Here is a 20,891-nt window from a genome sequence, read left to right as displayed (position 1 = left end):
TAGGTGGACAGGTAAATGAATAACTTTCTCAGGGACAGAATCAATTTTAAGTGAATTCAAATTAAATATAAAACCATAAAGCAAAATAATAAAGCTTTTAGATAACATAGAATACTTTCATATTCTCAGAGTAAAGCAGGATTTACTAAACAAAACTTAAAAATCATTGAACAAAAATATGCCATACCGTAAGTAACTATAAAGATTGTCTACTTCACATGATTTTAAAGGTACTTACTGCTGGTAAAAGAGACTGCATATTTTGATTAGAATCTGCTATTGTAGCAAGGTACACCAAGTTTGTGTGCAACATCTGCTGATACCTATTAAAACAAAACAAATATCAATATTAAAAAATAATTTTCTTCCTATCTGCCTAAGTACAAACAGCATTGTAATCATTTCTAAAGTTTCATTAAAAATTTGTTACCTGAACATCAATAGCACTTCAATTTTTCCTATGCTGTACAAGTTCCAAATAATAAATATTTAAATATAATGAGCTCAGAGATCTTACCATGTATGTTAAATAGTATTATAATTATTTTATATGCATATATATCTCAATTCACAAACCAATACTATGAGGTAGGAGCTCTTTTCTCCATTTTACAGAAGAGAAACTAATGTTCAGAGAGGCTGATAACTTGTACATGATTGCATAGCTAGTAGATGGAATAACTGACATATGTAATAGGTCCATACTAGTACATTGAGTTTTTTTTTTTAAAAAGAACTAAAATAAAGGAATCTAGTGAAATGTGCTTTTCCCAGCCGGGCACGGTGGCTCACACCTGTAATCCCAGTCCTTTGGAAGCCTGAGGTGGGCAGATCACTTGAGGTCAGGAGTTTGAGGTTGCAGTAACCCAGCTGCACTTTCCCTCAGTCTTTCTAATTGGCTGTCACTGTGGGGGCTCGGAGTAAAAGATCTGTGAAGAAGGCACATCTGTAGGTTTGTTTTCCTGAAGACCAGTGAGCCTCACCACGGACCAGGGGAGCTTTGTAAATGCCTGCATAAAATGTTTTCCTGGCTCACGCCTGTAATCCTAGTACTTTCGGAGGCCGAGGCGGGCAGATCACCTGAGGTCAGGAGTTCAAGACCAGCCTGGCCAACATGGTGAAACCCCGTCTCTACTAAAAATACAAAAATTAGCTGGGCATGGTGGTACACGCCTGTAATCCCAGCTACTCAGCTGAAGCAGGAGAATTGCCTGAACCCAGGAGGCAGAGGTTACAGTGAGCCGAGATCGTGCCACTGCGCTCCAGCCTGGGCAACAGAGTGAGACTCCATCTCAAAAAGAAAAAAAAAGAAATATGCTTATCCCTTTCCTTCGGCCATTTTCATTTTGCTAAAAACCTCAAACCCAAGTACGGTCAATATGTTCTGCCAAAATGTAGGAAAGGGGGTGGGAACCACACATTTTTTTCCTTTTCACTACTGTAGCAGTGACCAACAATTTATGCCCACTGTGTTTATACTACCCATCTATCAGGACTCAGCATATAAAGAAGGCAATGAATAGGCAATCTCCAACTACAGAAAAAAAGAGATACGCTAAAACAGGATAGAGGAAATGTTACAACACCAACAACACTCAATATTAACTTTAAGAAAATAAAACAAATTCTCATTATCAGCATTATGTGGTTAAACATGCTTATTGTAATCCTACCTACGAATTAGTTTAGCTAAGCTTCTCTTCACAATTTTAAAAAATTAACTGACAAAACCATATTAAAATTAGCAGTGACCCAATCACTAGTGTTTTGTCTCAGTGCAGGCATACAAGCCCCATGAGTACAAACTTAAAACCTACATCAAATTGTTAGGCTTTCTAAAATTTCATTTACTAAAAATGCTAAATACAAATTAAAACAATAAAAATAAGTTTATTCAGCTAAAGGGCTCTAATTCAGATTCCAAATTAATTCATTTTCTAAAATAGACACCATAAAAGGAATCCTAGTTTTTCTTTTGTTCGTTTTTGGTTTTTTTCATTTGTTTGTTTTTTTGAGACAAGGTCTCACTCTATCACCCAGGCTGAAGTGTGCAGTGGTGCAATCATGGCTCACTGCAGCCTTGACCTCCTGGGCTCAAGCAATCCTCCCACCTCAGATTCCCAAGTAGCTGGGCCCACAGGCGCATGCCACCACACACAGCTAAATTTTGTATTTTTAATAGACAGGGTTTTACCATGTTGCTCAGGCTGCTCTCAAACTCCTGAGTTCAAGCAATCGGCCAGCCTCAGACACTCAAACTACTGGGATTACAGGCGTGAGCCACCGTACCTAGCTAAATCCTAGCATATTCTTTGCTACTTATTTTTTTCCTGCTACAAACAACAGGTTTCACAGCTTTTTCTTTTTTTTTTTAAGAAAGGAAATAACACTGTTTCTTGCTGACCTTAAAATAACACTTTCACAAACAAGGCCATGTTTTTAATGCTTTGCCTCACATGGACGCTATGTTGTCCAATCAGACATGATACATCTCTGATAGCTAACTTTACATAAAATGGACAAAGAAATAATTATATTGTACTGAATTATACATAATGGTTAATTGTGTTGTTGACATTCTTCAACAGCACTAACAGGGACCACTAGCTGGAACTATTTCATTATTCCATAGAGATCTAGAAAGGAACTTAAAATATAGTGTTCCATATCTTGTCATTTTTTAAAAAACCAACCAGCCATTTTTAATTAGAACACATAACCTGTTTCAGTCTAGTCCTTCAAGTTTTCCTTTGCTTGAGTATTAGTATGGTTGCATGACATGAGATTTGCTGAGGACCACTAACCAAACCATACTAACAAACGTGGTTTATTCATGACCCTTTAAGAAAAAACTGTAGTATGCTGATTAGTACTTGACAAAGCCAGTGTGAAACTACTATTAAATCTAATCTGCCACACTCTTAAGGTCTCATATGTAAAATAATGGAGTTAAAGCAGGACTCTGAAGTTGCTTGCAGTTTTAAAATCTATAAACCCAGCATCTTTTATGAAGTAGTTTCATTTTAAGACATTTGCCCAACCTTCTCTCAACCATCAAATCTTTTCAATTTTTAATTGTGAAATAATTTTAAACTTACAGAAAAGTTTCAATAGTAAAAAGTCTCGTATATTTTTTCTTCCAGATTCTCTAATTGTTAGCATTTTACCACATTTTTCCTATCATCTCTAAATACACACAGCAATACACACACACATACACATGCACTCACTTTTTTCCAAAACCATTTGTGAGTCAGTGATACCCCATTACTCCTAATACTTCAGTACTGGCTTCCTCAAAACAAGGCTATTCCCTTATATAACAGGACAACCATCATGCTGAAATTAACATTGATATATTATCACTATTTAATCCACAGAATTCATTCAAATTTCTCCAATTGTCCTAATATCTCCAAATCATTTTCCCTCATATATGGAGGTAGATAAAAATGAAAAATTGTAATTGGCCTTTTCTAACTTCAATATGTTTATTTTCTGTAAAATTGCATTATTTTATAGCATTCATCAAATAAGCATATTCTTTTTTCTTCTTTTGAGACAGAATCTCACTGTCAGCTAGGTTGGAGTGCAGTGGCGCGATCTCGGCTCACTGTAATCTCTGCCTCCCGGGTTCAAGTGACTCTCCTGCCTCAGCCTTCCCAAGTAGTTGGGATTACAGGTATCCACCACCACGCCCAGCCAATTTTTGTACTTTTAGTAGAGACGGGGTTTCACCATATTGGCCAGGCTGGTCTTGAACTCCTGACCTCAGGTGATCTGCCCGCCTCGGCCTCTCAAAGTGCTGGGATTACAGGCTGAGTCACCACACTCAGCCCAATTAAGCATATTCTAAGATGATTGAAGTTTCAAAGACAAACATTAACAAAAAAGTAGTAAATACTCGTATTATTTTATAAGTTTGTATACAGGTCACCTAAAAAGCAATCAGCAAATACTCCAGGAGAATCTGGACTCAGCTAACAATAGTGAAATACTAAAAATGATATTAAATATATTTTCCTCAGAAACTTTGGATATTTTTATTCTATATATAGTTACGTTTCTCACTGAAACAGTTTACTTTCTTAATGTTTTATTCCTAAAACAGTATATGTTGTGCCGGGCACAGTGGCTTATACCTGTAATCTCAGCACTTTGGGAGGCTGAGGCAGGAGGATCACTTAAGCCCAGGAATTCAAGACAAGCTTGGGCAACAAAGTGAGACCCTACCTCTACAAAGAAGTGAAAAATTAGCTGGGCATGGTGGCATGCACCTGTAGTCCCAGCTACTTAGGAGGCTAAGGTGGGAGGGTCACTTGAGAACAGGAGGTTGAGGCTGCAGTGAGCCATTATCATACCACTTGCACTCCAGCTTGGGCAAAAGTGAGACCATGTCACGAAAAACAGAAAAAAAATAAAATAAAATATTGTGCGTTGATAGGAGGGAAAAAAGGAGTATATAAGCTAAGGGCTGTTATAAAACATATTCAGCATTTTATTTTTGATAACGGTACTGTCCTAGTAAATATGACAAATATTCTCAAATACCCACGATTATTAACCTATTAAAAGAGACAGTTCACCTCCCAAAGAGGCCACTAAGAGTAACTCATCAATTACTTTGAATAAAGTAAAATGGACACTATATTTGTTGACGTAATTACAAAATTAAGCTGAAAGTAATTTCATTTTATAAAATAAACCTTACCTAGAAGCTACGAATATTTATTAGACAACGGGAATACACTGTATAGAATAAAAGTTATCTTCCAAACTAGATTTAAACCTTAACTATTTTAAATTACGATGAATGATGAACACTAATTTTTTTTGTTGTTTGAGATTTATGCAACTCCAGAATAGTTTGGACTCACCCTAAAATGCAAAAAATAAGAGCTGATTTAAGCAAACATAGGCTGATTTACAAAATGCTCAAATCAAATACCACAGTGAATCAGCAACACATTCTCACATGCATTACCAGAATTTAAAGGAAGAGGGTTCAGGCATATGGGCTCCACAAGCGATTCAGACCACTGACTCAAGAGGGTAATATTTGAATTTGTGTGTGTGTGCAGATAGCAGTGATAAAGCAACATACACAAAGGTGCTACCAGTGAAAAGTCTTTGGGTAGTAAGAATATGGTATTCATTCTCTTATTTTTACATATTTTTGTTTTCTAATTTGCACATACTGCTTTCATAAAATAGTTATTTCTAATTAAAAAAAAAACACACAAAACACTGTTTCAGGCAAAGTTATCACATCTTAAAGAGTTGCTAAATTAAAACTGGAGTATCAATTCCCAGATGGCTGTCATGTAATGTTTCTCTTTATTTTCCTTTTGCTTCTCCCACAATGAGAAACAAGAACACCTGTTAAGGTCAAGAGGAGTTGTTTTTCTCGTTACTCACAAACCAATACTGACAACTTGAGAAAGAAAGAATATCTGAAGAACAAAAGAATGAAATTAAATCCACCAAAAAGGGCAGAATTTAAGATTCTCCCTAAGTAAATTTAAGCCCCATTTGCTTAAATTGTTCACCAAGTATATGTAAGAAAAAGGTCTAATCCAATACGTAGAGAATGAGGGAAATGATCATATATACACTTGAAAAAGTTGAAAATATAAAGAAAACAGTGTAAACTTTTGCTGACTCAGTTGGTTCTAGACCTAAACATACACTATCCATGACATATACTACCCTTGGTTCTATGTGGAATTCTTAAAAGCCAAAGGTAAAAATAATTTCAGTTATTCATCACTTAACAATGGGGACACATTCTGAGAAATGTGTTGTTAGGTGATTTCATATTGTTGTGCAAACATCATCAAGAGTACTTACACAAACCCAGATGGTATAGCTTACTACACACTGAGGCTACATAGTATAGCTTACTGCTCCTAGGCTACAAACCTGCAAAGCCTTTTACTGTACTGAATACTGTGGGCTGTACTGTAGTGAATGGTAAGTATTTGTATATCTACAATTATCTAAATAGAAAAGGTGCAGTAGAAATATGGTATTATAATCTTAGGGGTATTATAGTAGAAATATGGTATTTTAATCTTTCGGTCTGCTGTTGACCAAAATAGCATTAGGTCGTGAATGACTGTATTCTAATCAATGCCTCTAAGCTTTATCATTCCATGGCTGACTTGAGGAAGTGATCTCCTTATTACTGATGATTATCCACAGTTAAACCAAAGAAGTAGATTAAGTTAATTTTTTAAAGAACATTTTCAAATATATGGACAAGATTCATCTAAGTAATAATATATGTAACGGACACAATCACATAAAATGCAAAACACACAAGAGATTAAACAGTTAAGATAACCTAGCACTCAGATCTTAGTTTGTAAACATCATTCTCCAAAAACAGAATCGGGCTTGGAGAAACGGGTGACTACCAACCTGCACAGGAAAAAAATCAGGAAGAACCTAGAACATTTTGTGGTATCAGAAAATAAGAAAATGCTCAAAAAATAATGAAGACATATCAAGAAGCCAGCCTGAGGGGCTCCCATTGGCCAAATCTGGAAGAATTAAAGAAAATAAATAATAAAGTAAGAGATTATAACCTACAAAATGCAGTAATAATGTTTAAGTCTATTTAGAGATAAATAAGTGAATGAAAGAATGAAGGAATAAAGGAATAGGAGAAGGACAAATTTCTTCCTCACAGTAGGACTTAAGTAAAACTAGAAGGAATGATACATTTAGTCATCATGGGTAACCACCTAAAGTGATAACTATTATAGGCAAAAATCATTGAATTTTTAGTGGATGCTAAAACTAGTGTGTTGAAGTATGATGAGAAACAATGTAAGTATGCCTCAAGGTATTAGATATGTATGAATTACAAGAAATAGCAACTTTATAGTGAACGAACTACAAAGTTATGATACCACCTTAGTTAAGATACCACCTTAACTAAGTCATCAAAGTTATCACCAATATTGGGACAAGCTACTAACATATGGCTACTGAGGATGCACTGTGAAGGACACAATATCACGTCAGTGGTACTCCTGCTAAAAGTGTATAGCGTGAATTTCATCATAGGAAACACCAGTCAAATCCTAAATGAGGGACATTCCACAAAACTACTGGTCTATACTATTCAATAATGTCAAAATCATGGAATATTTTTAAAAGACCCCCAGATTAAAGTATACTTAAGACACAAGACAACTAAACACAACACCAGATCCTGCACTGGACCCTGGACCAGAAAATATGCACTAACGGGACAACTGGCAAAATTCAAAAAAACCCTAAATATTAGATAATAGTATTGCACTCTTGATTTTAACAATCATACTCTGGTAATTTAAGAATATGTGCTTGTTTTTAGGAAATACACACTGAGATTATTAAAAGTAAGAGGGATTCATATCTGCAATTACTCTCAAATGTTTCTGAAAAACATTATGGGGGAGAAATGAATAAAAAAGCAAGTGGGCTATGTTATCGTACAAAAACTTCAGTACAGCGCATACAGGAATTCTTTGTACTATCTTTGAAATATTTTTGTAAGTCTGAAATTATTTCAAAACAAAAAGGCTTTTTGTTTTTTCTTGTAGTCGGTGTTAAGTAGAAACAGATCTCACTGTTGCCCAAGCTGTTCTCAAACTCATGTCGTCAAAGCAATCCTCCCACCTCAGCCTCCCAAAGTGCTGGGATTTCAGGCAAGAACCATCGTGCCTGGCCAAAACAAAAAGTTCTTTAAGACACCACTTTTCAGCAACTGGATGTGCAAAAATATTTTAAAGATGTCTAATATTCACTGCTCACAGGGATAGCTGAAAGCTAGGACTCTAAAAACCTGGCTGGGAGAAAGCAAACCAATACAATCTTTTTGCTGGCTAATTTGGCAACTTAGTATGGTCTTTAACCCAGTAATTCCATTTCTAAAACTGTAACCTACGTAAATATTAAAAACAGTATCTATCAACGTGTACGCATAAATAGGAACGCATATATGTAAATGCACAGAAAAATGTTTGGAAGGATACATACTAAAGCAACAGAAGCAGTTACCCTATGGAGGGGAAGGAGATAAGATAGTGAGTGGCATGTAAAAGGTGACTTATCTCCACAAACTCACACTTTATAACTTTTTTTTTACAATGACCATATATGACTTTTTAAATTTAAAAATATTTTTAAACAAAGGGGAAAAAGTAATGGCAACCTGGAATTAAACAGCGGTTAAATCAAATGACAGCAAGAGACCAATACAATGTGAAAACCAAACAAAGCAAGGGCCAAGGTTGGTGGGAATTATCTGCCTGAGGATACACCAGTGAGGTCTCTAGGAAAGACAGATGCATCCCAAAACCAGGGTGAGAATAGTCAGCCCTCAGTATCCACAGATTCCACATCCATAGTTTAACCAACCATGCATTGAAAATATTCTGGAAAAAAAAAAAAATGGATGGTTGTGTCTGTACTGAACATGCAGACTTTTTTCTTATTATTCCCTAAACGATACAGTATAACAACTAGTTACGGAGTATTTACATTGTATTAGGTATTATGAGCAATCTAGAGATTATTTAAAGTTTACAGGAGGACGTGAGTAGGTTATATGCAAATCCTACACCATTTTATACCAGGGACACGGGCATCTTGGACTTTGGTATCCATGGGGAGTCCTGGAATCAATTCACCATGGATACCAAGGGTCAACTATATTCTACAGCTGTGTTGACCAATATAGCACCCACTAGACACAGTAAAATATGGCTAATCCAAAATGAGATGTGTTATTAAAGCAAGATGCACAATAGGTTTCCAAGACTTAGAACAACAAAAAAAAATGTAAAATATCTCAATATTTTTATGCTAATTGGATATTGAAATGATACTATTTTGGAACTAATGGGTTAAATGAAATGTATTACTAATATTAATTTCACCTGCTTTTTACTTGTTTACTGTGTCTACTAGAAAATTTAAAATCACACATGTGGCTCGCATTTGTATTTCTAATGGACAGTGCTGTTCTAAATACTTTTGATAATATATTCAACTCATTCTACCACATCAGATTCTATTAGGGCATATTATTTACTTCAGATACATAGCTTTGGGCATATTATTTACTTCAGATACATAGCTTTAAGGTAGAAAGTTTGGTCCTTATGAATGACAATCAATTCTCTATTTATTAGATATAAGCTTTGTTTTCTCCACCACATACATGGATGCAACTCAATATCCTACATAAATGAAGATCTAACTTTTCCACAGATCAGACTACACATATATTTGAAGTCATTATTGTATCACGCAGGGTAAGAAGTATAAGAAACGAAGTGATACCCAATCTCCTCCCAAAGAAAGATTTCTTTTATAAATTAACAAGTCACACAAAAGCTTGTACACAAATGTTCATAGCAATATTATTCGTAATTAGTCAAAAGTACAAACAACACAAAAGGCTATCACCGATGGATAAATAAAATGTGGTACAGCTGCATAATGGAAAAAAATACTTGCCAATAAAAAGGAATGAGGTACTGAAACATGGTTCAACATGAATGAACCTCAGAAGTACTACGCAGAGTGAAAAATGTCAGTCAAAACTGACCACATAGTATATCAATCCATTTATATGAAATGTCACAACAGGCAAATTCACACAGAGAGTAGATTAGTGGTTGTCAGGGGGTGAGGGGCAGGGGGGTAGTGACTGCCAAAGGATACTCAGTTTCTTTTGGGGATGTTAAAAATGTTGTAAAACCGACTGACCTAATACCAGCACAACTCTATGAATATACTAGAAAACACTGAATTGTACACTTTAAAATAGGTGAATTGTATGGTATGTGAATTATTTCTCAATAAAGCTGTTAGTAAAAAGTAAAAAATTAACCAATACAAAAAATGAATTTAAAAAAAAAGTTTTTTATCAATCTTACTGAGAACACTCTGAGGTCTTTCCTTTATTCTGAGAGTCCATTATACACTGAATAAGATGGTTATTGTCATCCAACATCTGAAACAGAATTAGAAAAGGTTTAGCATAAAACTAGTGCATCAAGTAAAATAAAAAACTAGAAAATTCAGAGAGGGAGGGCATTAGTAAATACTGCTTGTACAAGAACTCTAAAGTGTATCCCTTAACAAAATACTGTCCCCCCCGCCAAACAATCATTACATATCATAAATCATTAAGCAAACATGGAAACATAAAAAAACAAAATTTCCTTAAAATGACTTTCTGTTAATGTTGCTACCCGCTGTTACAAAGTATTTTAAAATTCATTTTAATAATAAATATAATTTAAAGCAAGATTAGTGAATCAGCAGCTGTCTTGCATAAAATTTCATTACGTACTGTTTAAATCTCTTGTAAAATTATGCCATGCACAGTTCATATGGACAATGTTTTCAGTAACTGAGTTTTTTTCCCTTCAGATTTCTAGAAATATTGCATCTATACAGAAATCGAATCCTCTTGGGTCTTTTTAATATATACGACAGCTCACCACAAAAAAATCCTAATTTTACACCTTTGGAATGATACCATGTTTAATCAATAACGTTTTAATATTCCAATTATTCTCCCTCTGAATAAATAAGCCCAGAAACGAAAATCTGAATTCTTTTATATCAAACATTTAATTACCTCTGCTATCTGTAATATAAGCTTTAGCCAATTAAGACTAAAGTTAAGAGTCCGAGTTGGCTTTTCATCATTCTAATGGTTTGGATTAGTAAAGAAAAATTCTGTACTTCTCCAGAATGAAATAAATACATGAAAACTTCAGCCCAGGAGTCTTGATGAAGTAGCTGGCTAGTTTCCAAGTTTTATAACAGCATGGTTTTGTGATTCTCCAATTATGAGATAATAATTAAACATAGTAATTTCTATGCATGTATAATATTTGTTACAGACTTTATGAGTTTACTTCATAATTACGCTGTCTCAAAAGTTTAAGAGGAAAAAGATACCGATTTATCATTCCATCATCTTTTAACAATTCAAAGTAATCTTGGCTTTGAGGGTTAAATAATTCATCTAAGTAAAGTGGAGCTGAAGAAAGAGTACTGATTGTAGCAATTAAAAGGCCAGTTAGTTTCAGTGCCAGTTTTGCCATTTTGAGCAAGTCACTTAAGTTTTCAGAGGCTGATTCAGCTCCAAGATCAAGGGACTCAGGAGATGCTCCTCCAGAACCTGCCCCACCCTACCAGGATTCAAAAGTATTAGCACAATACCATAATCACTCTATCTCAATAAAAGGAACATCCATTTAACATTAACTGTCACTTTTTTTCTGCACGTGAATCACAATCTTCACTTACTGGGGGAAAAAAACCACTAACATGATCTGCTAATAAATGCAGTTATTTTTTAGATAGAATCATTGTATGACCAAAAAAAGTCTTTAAAATGCACGAATCAAATCCTCAACCTAATGATTTCACAACTTATCTCCAGTATATTCCTCAAACTACTGAACGTCACCATTAAAATATGTGTCTCACATCTAATATCAATCTCTCCCATTGCAGAATAAGGAACTTAATTTGGAGCCCATGTTTCTGTTCAGCTGAGAATGGAAAAAAATTGATCACCATACTCGGAATTAATCATTATCCATGATAAATATCTTAAGACGTATGTAAGAGAAACTATAGAAAAAAAGAAAAACTCTGGACTTTTCCTGTACAAAAATAAAAAAGGTGAACCCCCCAGAAACGCAGTTTTGCGTGTGTACTTGGAGCTGTTTGCCAGGCTGTAGACTTAACTCAGAGTACTATATGAAAGCACTGCATTTCCAGGCACTGCCAAGCCCGTTTGTTCATAAAATAATGCAACAGTTGGGCAAATGTCAAAAGCCACACTACGAAGAACCTGACAGTAAACAGAAACCGATTAGCATAATCTATGTGGTCTGAGTGGTACTAAAACTTGACCTTTTTTTCTATTTTGATCTTTGCTACACGGCATAAAACAGAACAAAAATATTTAAGGTAAACTGCTAAATATAGCAGCAACTTTTGAAAGCCTAGGTCAGTAAAATTTAGAATGCTGCCTTGCTAGTAGGCAACAAGGGGTAGAGGACAATAAAGAACCTTTGTGTTCCGACAGGCAGTAACACAGCAGCGACTGTAGCAGCACTATCCTTTAAAAAGGAGGCAGCTCCCTCTGTATTTATCACGACTTATATTAACTGGTTACGACAGAAGTCTCCACCACTAGACTGTAAGCTCCAGGAAGGCAGGGACCATGACTCGCCACAGTCGCCTCAGCGCCTAAAATAGGCGCTCAATAAATATTTGCTGCAGAAGTAAATGAATAGGCGGCGATGTAGAAGGGAAGAAGAGGCTCTGGGGATAACCTCAGAGTCCATGGGGACCTTCCTTGCCCGCTCCTCAGACTCTACTAAGGTTCCCTCCAGCGTTCCCCAAGTTCTCCTGAGAGCTCCCAAACTCGGCTGAGTTTGCAGGGCAGCGACCTGCGCTCCGACTTCCCTCCGCCAGCAGCGGCCCGCGGTGGGGTCCGCACGAAGCAGCCGCGGCGCGCGGGGCGGGGCGACGCCAAAGTAACTCCGGAGCAACGCGCGGGGCCCGGCCCGACACACGCCCTTCCCAGCGCGGCCGCCGCCGGGCGCACGCGCCCCGCCGCCCGAACGCCGCCCCATCCCTAGAGAAATCAGGCGGCGGCTGTTTGGGCTTTTGTGTCTGTAGAAAAGCGCGTAAACGCGCGAAAGACTCCGAGAAAAACCGGTTCACCCTCTTCCGCCACCAACTCAGCCAGCCCCTGCCCCGGTTCCACTGCCTAGGGGCTGCGAAAGCCACAGACATGTTGCCGCCGTCACCACTATCGGCAAGTCCGGAGCGCTCCGGGTGAACGGCAAACTGGGGGAGAGACGCCGGCCTCTCGGGCTGAACCACCTCGGGAATGCGGGGAGGGGGGATGCTCCAGGACCAAGCGGACGGCCGGCGGGGCAGGCCTGAAGGCGGCACTCTGGCCCAGGGACGTCTCGTTTCTGCGCACTCTGGGGGACCCGCAGCCCCGGCCGAACTTTCTTGACCGTCCTCGCATCCCCCGACCTCTCCTTGTGGGCACCCCCTGGCCTTTCGCGCTAATGGTAGAGTCGCGCCCTAGTCCTCCCTCCGCTTCAGCGATTCAGGAAATGGTCCCGCCGCCGCGGGAGAGGGAGAGGCTGGGGCAGCCCCTGTCACAGGAAATGCGAGCGGCTCGAGCCGGCCCGCCCCCTTCGCGCGGTTGCAACTTGCCTCCCCCGCGGCGCTCTGAAGCGTCTCCCCGACTGCGTTGCGGAGCGTGCCCTAGACCTAGTTCAGTTGTTCCAACTTCATCCTTACTTACGCCTCCTGGCAAGAAGTCGCTGCCCCGAGATGTCCGGGCAGCCCGGAGAGGGGAGGAAGGTCAGCACTCGGGAGTTCGTGCCAATCCGTGGAGCATCTGCCGAGATAGGACAGAGGTGGAAGGGTAAGGTGAACGCGGATTCGCTGGTTTAAATGGCTCGGCTACGCCCCAAATGCGCACCTCCGAGTCCACAGTCTCGCACGCACGCACAAAGTCGTGCATAACAATTGGAAAGTAACCCTGACCCGAAACCGGGACACCAAGGTTGTGTCCAGTGCTCGGGGGCAATCGGCCAACTTGGCTGGAGCGGACAGAGCAGAGCTCGCCTCGTGGGACAAACCCTTAGCAGGAAAGTGGGTCGATTTCGTCTGACTTGGCTCTTTGGAATTAAGTTGTGAAACAGGGCATCCTCACTCTCTGTTTTTTAAGAGTGCTTAGTGCCTTGTAAATTAGGCCCAAGCTGCCAGGCTTCAAGTCAGTGTAAGGGAAAAAGGCAAAATTTTCAAATTACGGAAGGAACACGGACAAATGTGGGTTGTGTGTTGCCGTGGGGTTTTAAAGTATTCTGTAAATTTAGACTTCCATATAACACAAAGGGAAAGTTTATATAAAGTGTAACACAACGTTAATGAATAATAAAAAAATAAATATTTCCATTTTTCATATAAATTGGAAAAATAAAGAAAAAATACATTGTTTTAAAAATGTAATCACTTGAGGCCAGGAGTTTGAGACCAGCCTGGGCAACAAAGTGAGACCCCTGGCTCTACAAAAATTTTAAAAATTGGCTGAGTGTGGTGGTGTGCACCTGTAGTTCCACCTACTCGGGAGGCTGAGGTGAGAGGATCACTTGAGCCCAGCGGGTGGAGACTGCAGTAAGCCATGACTGCCCCACCGTACTCCACCCTGGATGACACAGCAAGACCCTGTCTCAAAAAAAAAAAAAAAAAAAAGTATCAAATAAATGCTTTTCACAAAAATGTCAAGAGTTTCATTGATTAAATCTGGATGCATTGTTTATTAGACTTTATACTGGAAACCTAGGGTACAATTGTGAAAAAGCTGGACATGGAACCTCTTCTCAAGGAGCTTATACACTAATGGGACTAACAGACCAGAAATAAATATGTATATATGTAAAGTCCCAAGAAAAAATAGCCAAAAAAAAGGGGGGGACTAACAGAATGACAGGGACACCTACATGAGTTAGTGTGAAAAGTATTCCCCTTTATATTTAAACTGAGACCTAAAGGATGAAGACTCAAGCTGTTCTAAGGATAAAGGGAAGAAAGTTTATACTCCTACTGATAGCAATTATTCTTAAAATTTTAACTGTTGTCTTTCACTATTCTAAGCCTTGAAGAAAACACTCTGGTATAGCTGGACTTAAGGTAACCACACCAAATTGGAAAACTTCTGTCGAATTTGGAAACCAACACTTGTCTACCACTATCACTGTGCACTCAACACCTGGCATGCAGAGTCATGTCTCATGCTTTACACAAAAGTACCTTAGTACTTAGTAGCTAAGAACAATATCTCAATAGGAAACATGAATCGTAAATAGTCCTACTGCTCCAGTTCTGTGCATTTGGCAGATAGCACTGAAACTTCAAAGGGCAACAAGAACCAATAGGAACACTTGTCTAATTTCCATATCCCAGCAAAAAATAAATAGTCCAAGGGGGCTTCTATTCCAGGGAGGCACCCGGAGATAGGTACCTTCTTTGTTTAAATTACAGCTTCCCCAAGGTGAGAAAGGGAAATCCACTGAAAACAGGTTACAGGTTGCCCTGAGGTGTTTATTTCTTCAGAGTAGCAGGGTAGGGCCTAGAGCACCCATAGCCTCCAGGTATGGATAACCACAGTCTTTTCTGTGACACCATGTATGCTGTAAAAATACCATTATTTTCTGTGTCTGATCACATGAAATCGGTTGAAAAGCATTGTTCTATAAGTCCAGCCAGAAAAGAGAACTACTTCACCCTCAAGCTTCCTTGCTAAAACCCAATCAGTCCAATCAGCCTGACCTGGAAAAACAGAAAATTCGGAAAGAGGAAAGATTGAGACTGAAGCCTGAAAGATCTTTCTTAAAATTTGGGGGCCTTTGTTGTTTAAGAGTCCTGAGTTAGGGAATACTTAGGGGAACATAATAAGTCCCATCTCACCTGACCATTAGTTTTGAGAGGAATCCCAAGGTAGACTGAGTGGCAGCAGAGTTGGTAGAAGGAGGAGAATAAACAGTCCCTAGCATTTAGTTAAGGAAGTAAAGGAGAATAAATAAGGGAAGTTGGCCTAAAACTGGGAAAGTCCTCTAAGGACTTAAAGGTAAGCTACTCAGGCAACCATCTCCCCAACCAAAAAAATCAGTCCCACTATTTAAACTGCTCTTGAATGAGAGACATCCAAAGAAGGAATTCAAGTCACATAACCAAGAGGTAGAAGGAGTCTGGAATAATCCTAAATTGAAGAACATATACAGTGGATCAGAATAAGAAAAATAATCTGCATGAACAGTTAATTCTTGATTACTCACACTAATGAATATGAAGTAGGCAGATTTAACCAAAAACAAGATTAAAAAAAATTGTCCATGTTTGATTTTTATGTTTCAATTTTTAAACTGTTTTATGTAAATCTGTACTCCTTAAAATACACACACACACACACACACACACACACACACACACACACACACATCTGAAGCAGGGTCTCACTCTGTCACCCAGGCTACAGTGTAGCACAATTTCAGTTCATTGCAGCCTCGACTTCCCAGGCTGAAACGATCCTCTCACCTCAGCCTCCCAAGTAGCTGGGACTACAGGCATGCACCACCATGCCTGGGTAATTTTTGTATTTTTTGATAGAGACAGGGTTTCACCATTTTTCTCAGGCTGTTATCAAACTCCTTTACTCCTGGTCTCGATCCACCCTCCTCGGCCTCCCAAAGTGCTAGGAGAACAGACGTGAGCTACCACACCTGACCGTGTATTCCTTAAATATATTTTTATGAACTGACAAAGTAAAGTGCTCCTGTAATATGTTCAATATTTAGTGAAACTATATAACCATGGCATTAAAAATTATCTTAATCCACAAAAAATATGTATGAATAGATAACTAAAATAATTTTGCTTTCATACAAGCATTTCTTTAATATGTATGTTTTAGAATTAGTAGAGTATCTGTACTACCAAATGTGCTGGTATTTTAAGCCCCTGAGCTGTCATAAATTTTTAGAATACATTGGGAAGGCATAGACCAAGCCTGTCTGCTCATAATTGGGCTCAGAGCAAAACCCCTCAGGTAATATCTTTCAAAATATTTCTGTTCACAGTCCCTGTGGCATTTGATGAGTCAATTTGAGTTGTGGTTCCCACAGATTTCAAGACCGTAAAGAAAGAAGCATACATCTATATATTTATTTAATCATTATTCAGGCAAGAACAAATCACCCTTCCCAATTCTCTGTAAAGGACTTTTATTTTTGATACTATGGAAGGTTTCATTCAAAGTAGACTATAACAAAGCCTATCAGAGGCATTTTCATCTCTTCTTATAGTATCAAATATAGAATGAATTAAGTATGAACTGAATCAATTATATTTTTTGGTTCAGTGATATAGAAAAGCATTGCTTTTTTTTTTAAAAAAAAAAAAAAAAAAAAGTAATTCCTATGGAAAGCTTTCACTCTTTGTGAAAGATGCATAGGTTTGGAGTTCCCAATTATTCTACCCATGGCATAATACTGGACAGGTCACTTCTACATCTCACTGAACTTCCTGAAAAGTAGCTGCCATATCTAAAAAGCTATTACAAATAATGTTTATTTATTTAGCATTTATTATGCACTAGCCTCTGTGCCTTACATTAGATCCTTTAATTAAGCGATTACCTTCCATTAGATCCTTTAATTAAGTCTCAATTTTAACATATAAAATGTGTACAAATAAATGGGATATTGTAAATTACTAAACAAGGACAAGATTTGTAATGTAATAATATAATAAGGAAAAATGGACATTTTAGGACTATAATCCAAAGTGCTTGATAGGGCAGTCTACCCTTGGAAAATTTGCTGACCTTAAATATCAAATGTCCTTTTTTCACATTTAGCATGTTCTGTGCCCTTGTGCATGATATGCAGTTATTCTGCACTTAATAAAACAATGTAACTGTTCTTGAACTATTTCACAATTTATAGAGAGGATTATGATATATTATCTGTTAACTAATTTCGCTATGAATGGGTGTAGTAGGCAGAATAATTTCATCACCTTAAAAATGACGACCTCCAAATCCAGAACCTGTGATTATGTTAGGTTCCATGGCAAAGTGGAATTAAGGTTTTAGATAGAACTAAGGTGGTTAATCAACTGACTTTGAGATACTGTGATTAATGTGGATTATCCAGGTGAGCCCAATGAAATCATAAGTGTCCTTAAATGGGAATCTGTGAGGCTGAAGACTCAGAATTAGAGAGAGGGCATCTTGAGAGAGAGATTCGATCGGCCCTTCCTGGCTTTGCTGACATCGTGATTTTAGCCCGGTGAGGCCTATTTCAGACATGTGACTTCCAAAACTATGAGATTAATAATATGTGTTGTTTTAAACCACTGAATTTGTCATAATTTGTTAGATGAGCAATAGGAAGCCGATACAACGTTGTTCTCCAGTATATCATTTATGTTTGAATTAGACATTATGCAGTAAGAATAGATAAATTACTAAATATATTACAAAATACGATGTCTTAAACTAACCTAACAATTATATTTATTATATGTTTTCCTTAAAAGAAAAATAGTATAATATTGTGGAGATTATAACCTATAGAGATAAAACCCATGCTAAAGCCAGTACAAAACATAGAGGAAAATAAAATTGCACTGTTGGGGACAATGTTATTTATAAGTACACTATAATACGTTCAATATGCACATCGCAAACCCAAGAACAGTGGTTCTCAAACTCAATGGTCTCAGAAATACTTTGCATCTTTAAAAATTAGCACGTGCCTGAAAGCCCTTTTGTTTAGCTGGGTAATATCTCTTAATATTTACCTAATTAAAAATTAAAACTTGGAAACTTTTAAACACAAGCAGAGACTCCATTAGCTGTCAGGGCAATGAGATCGTCGCACATCATGCAGACCCTGGAAAAACTACTGTACACTCATAAGAGAAAATGAATTTTAAAAGACAAAATACCTCTAGTGTCATTACAAAAATATTTTTAACTCCTTGAACCCATAAAAGGATACAAAGGACCTCCAGGGACCCCAACATGATACTTCCTAGCATCAATAAACTTTAAAATAATCATATTTACAAACAAAACTGGTATAACTATTAATAAGGAGGATAAAACAGAATACTAAGAAGTATTCAAATAACTCAAGAAAGGGCAGAAAAAAACTTTTATGAAACAAATACAAAAAAAGTAAGATAATAGATTTCAAGCCAAGCATATTGATATACTAAAAACAAATAGTCAAAAGACTCCAGTTAAAAGGCAGACATGGTTGGGCGTGGTGGCCCATGCCTGTAATCCCAGCACTTTGGGAGGCTGAGGTGGGTGGATCACGAAGTCCGGGGATGAGACCATCCTGGCTAACACGGTGAAACCCCATCTCTACTAAAAATACAAAAAGTTAGCCAGGCATGGTGGCATGCGCCTACAGTCCCAGCAACTGGGGAGGCTGAGGCAGGAGAATCGCTTGAACCTGGGAGGCGGAGGTTGCAGTGAGCCGAGATCGCGCCACTGCACTCCAGTCTGGGTGACAGAGCGAGGCTCCATCTCAAAAAAAAAAAAAAGGCAGACATTGGGAGAAGCACTTCTGATACTGGTGGAGGCTCTTGACTAGGAGTTGTCCAGGTTCTTGTCGTGTTGAAAAAAGAATTGAAGAAAATGCACAAACAAAGCAATGAAAGAATGAAACAAAAGAAGCACAGATTTACTGAAGTGAAAGTACACTCTATTGCATGGGGGCAGGCTTGAGCAAGCAGCTTAAGAGCCCTGGTTGCAAATCTTCTGGGGTTTAAATACCCTTTAGAGGTTTCCTGTAGGTTACACCCTATGTAAATGAAGAGTTGGCTCATGATCAATCAGAGGTTGAAGTGAAGGCTCAGCTTCTGACCAATCAGAGGCTGAAGTAAAGTTACACCCTATTGCAAATGAAGACTTGGCCCGGCCGGGCGCGGTGGCTCAAGCCTGTAATCCCAGCACTTTGGGAGGCCGAGACGGGCGAATCACGAGGTCAGGAGATCGAGACCATCCTGGTTAATACGGTGAAACCTCGTCTCTACTGAAAAGTACAAAAAACTAGCCGGGCGAGGTGGCGGGCGCCTGTAGTCCCAGCTACTTGGGAGGCTGAGGCAGGAGAATGGCGTGAACCCAGGAGGTGGAGCTTGCAGTGAGCTGAGATCTGGCCACTGCACTCCGGCCTGGGCGACAGAGCGAGACTCCGTCTCAAAAATAAATAAATAAATAAATAAATAATAAAAAAAAAAAAAGAAGACTTGGCCTGTGACCAATCAGAAGCTGAAGACTCCTTGTCTCCAAACCCTATTCTCCTGCCTCACTTCCTAAATGGTGAAGTTAGAACTTTGCCTTCGTAAATCCAATCCTCCATAAAACAACAGGAAAACGGGGGAAAAAAGGTCTTTGTAAACTTTTGCAGAAATCCTAAATTAACCAAAGTCTTGCAAAGGCTACTGTATATTTAAGAAAATGGCTGAATCTCAGTAAGAATAGTAAGCTTTGTAACTTTTTAACTTGCCCTATACTCCATCCACCTCTCCCAAGCTCCGTGGCATACTTGAAAACCAGCAGACTCACAACCATGGTACTTGTAAAAATCAGCAGTATACCAGTCACTGGAGGGGACAGAACAGTTTTGGAATTAACAACAACAAAGCTGCATCCCCAGAGATCTGTTACTAGTTGACCTGTCAGGCAGGTCTCTGACAAAACTAGATTCATAGGACATGTCTTTACTTGACCTCAGAATATACAGTGGCAATTGCTTAACATTGCAGCTGCCTGAGACAGAGATCCCATTTGGAGTAAACAAGAGACTGGTCCAAAAACTGAAAAAGAGGCCAGGTGCGGTGACTCAAACCTATAATCCCAGCACTTTGGAAGGACAAGGTGGGATGATTGCTTGAGCGCAGGAGTTCAAGACCAGCCTGGGCAACAGAGTGAGACTTTATCTCTATTAAAAATAAAAATAAAATTAGCTGGGCTTGGGGGCATGTGCCTGTAGTCCCAGCTACTCGGGAGCCTAAGGCTTCTTGAGCCCAAGTGATCAAAGCTGCAGTGAGCTAGGATTGCACCACTGCACTCCAGCCTGGGCAACAGAGCAAGACCCTGTCTCAAAAAAAAATAATAAGTTAAAAAAAAAAACTGAAAAGGAAAATTAGGGAAATGAGATATACACAGAAGACTTGCTTTGAAAAGCTCTGTCATATTCTTGGAGCTGTAAAAGGCCACATGCATATGCAGAATTGTGCACATGCCCAGGTACAATCTG

At 38.4% G+C, this 20,891-nt stretch overlaps 1 protein-coding gene across 5 annotated transcripts in view; it reads right to left on the bottom strand.

Moving 5' to 3' along the window:
* Positions 1 to 20,891, bottom strand: part of SS18 (SS18 subunit of BAF chromatin remodeling complex) — a 108,898-nt gene that overhangs the window by 58,351 nt on the left and 29,656 nt on the right. For 2 of the 5 annotated variants that reach the window (XM_050767142.1, XM_050767146.1), the window contains exons 2-3: positions 9,939 to 10,015; positions 239 to 323 (exon numbers count right to left, since the gene is read on the bottom strand). In XM_050767142.1, coding sequence (XP_050623099.1) covers positions 239 to 323; positions 9,939 to 10,015 — 162 coding nt within the window. Of the gene's footprint in view, positions 1 to 238; positions 324 to 9,938; positions 12,457 to 13,353; positions 13,482 to 20,891 lie in introns of those variants that run through there. The other 3 variants (XM_050767143.1, XM_050767144.1, XM_050767147.1) reach the window with 3 other exon arrangements.

Source organism: Macaca thibetana, chromosome 18, assembly GCF_024542745.1.
Source record: "Macaca thibetana thibetana isolate TM-01 chromosome 18, ASM2454274v1, whole genome shotgun sequence".
Classification (NCBI taxonomy): Eukaryota; Metazoa; Chordata; class Mammalia; order Primates; family Cercopithecidae; genus Macaca; species Macaca thibetana.
This window is presented reverse-complemented; position numbering and strand designations above follow the sequence as displayed.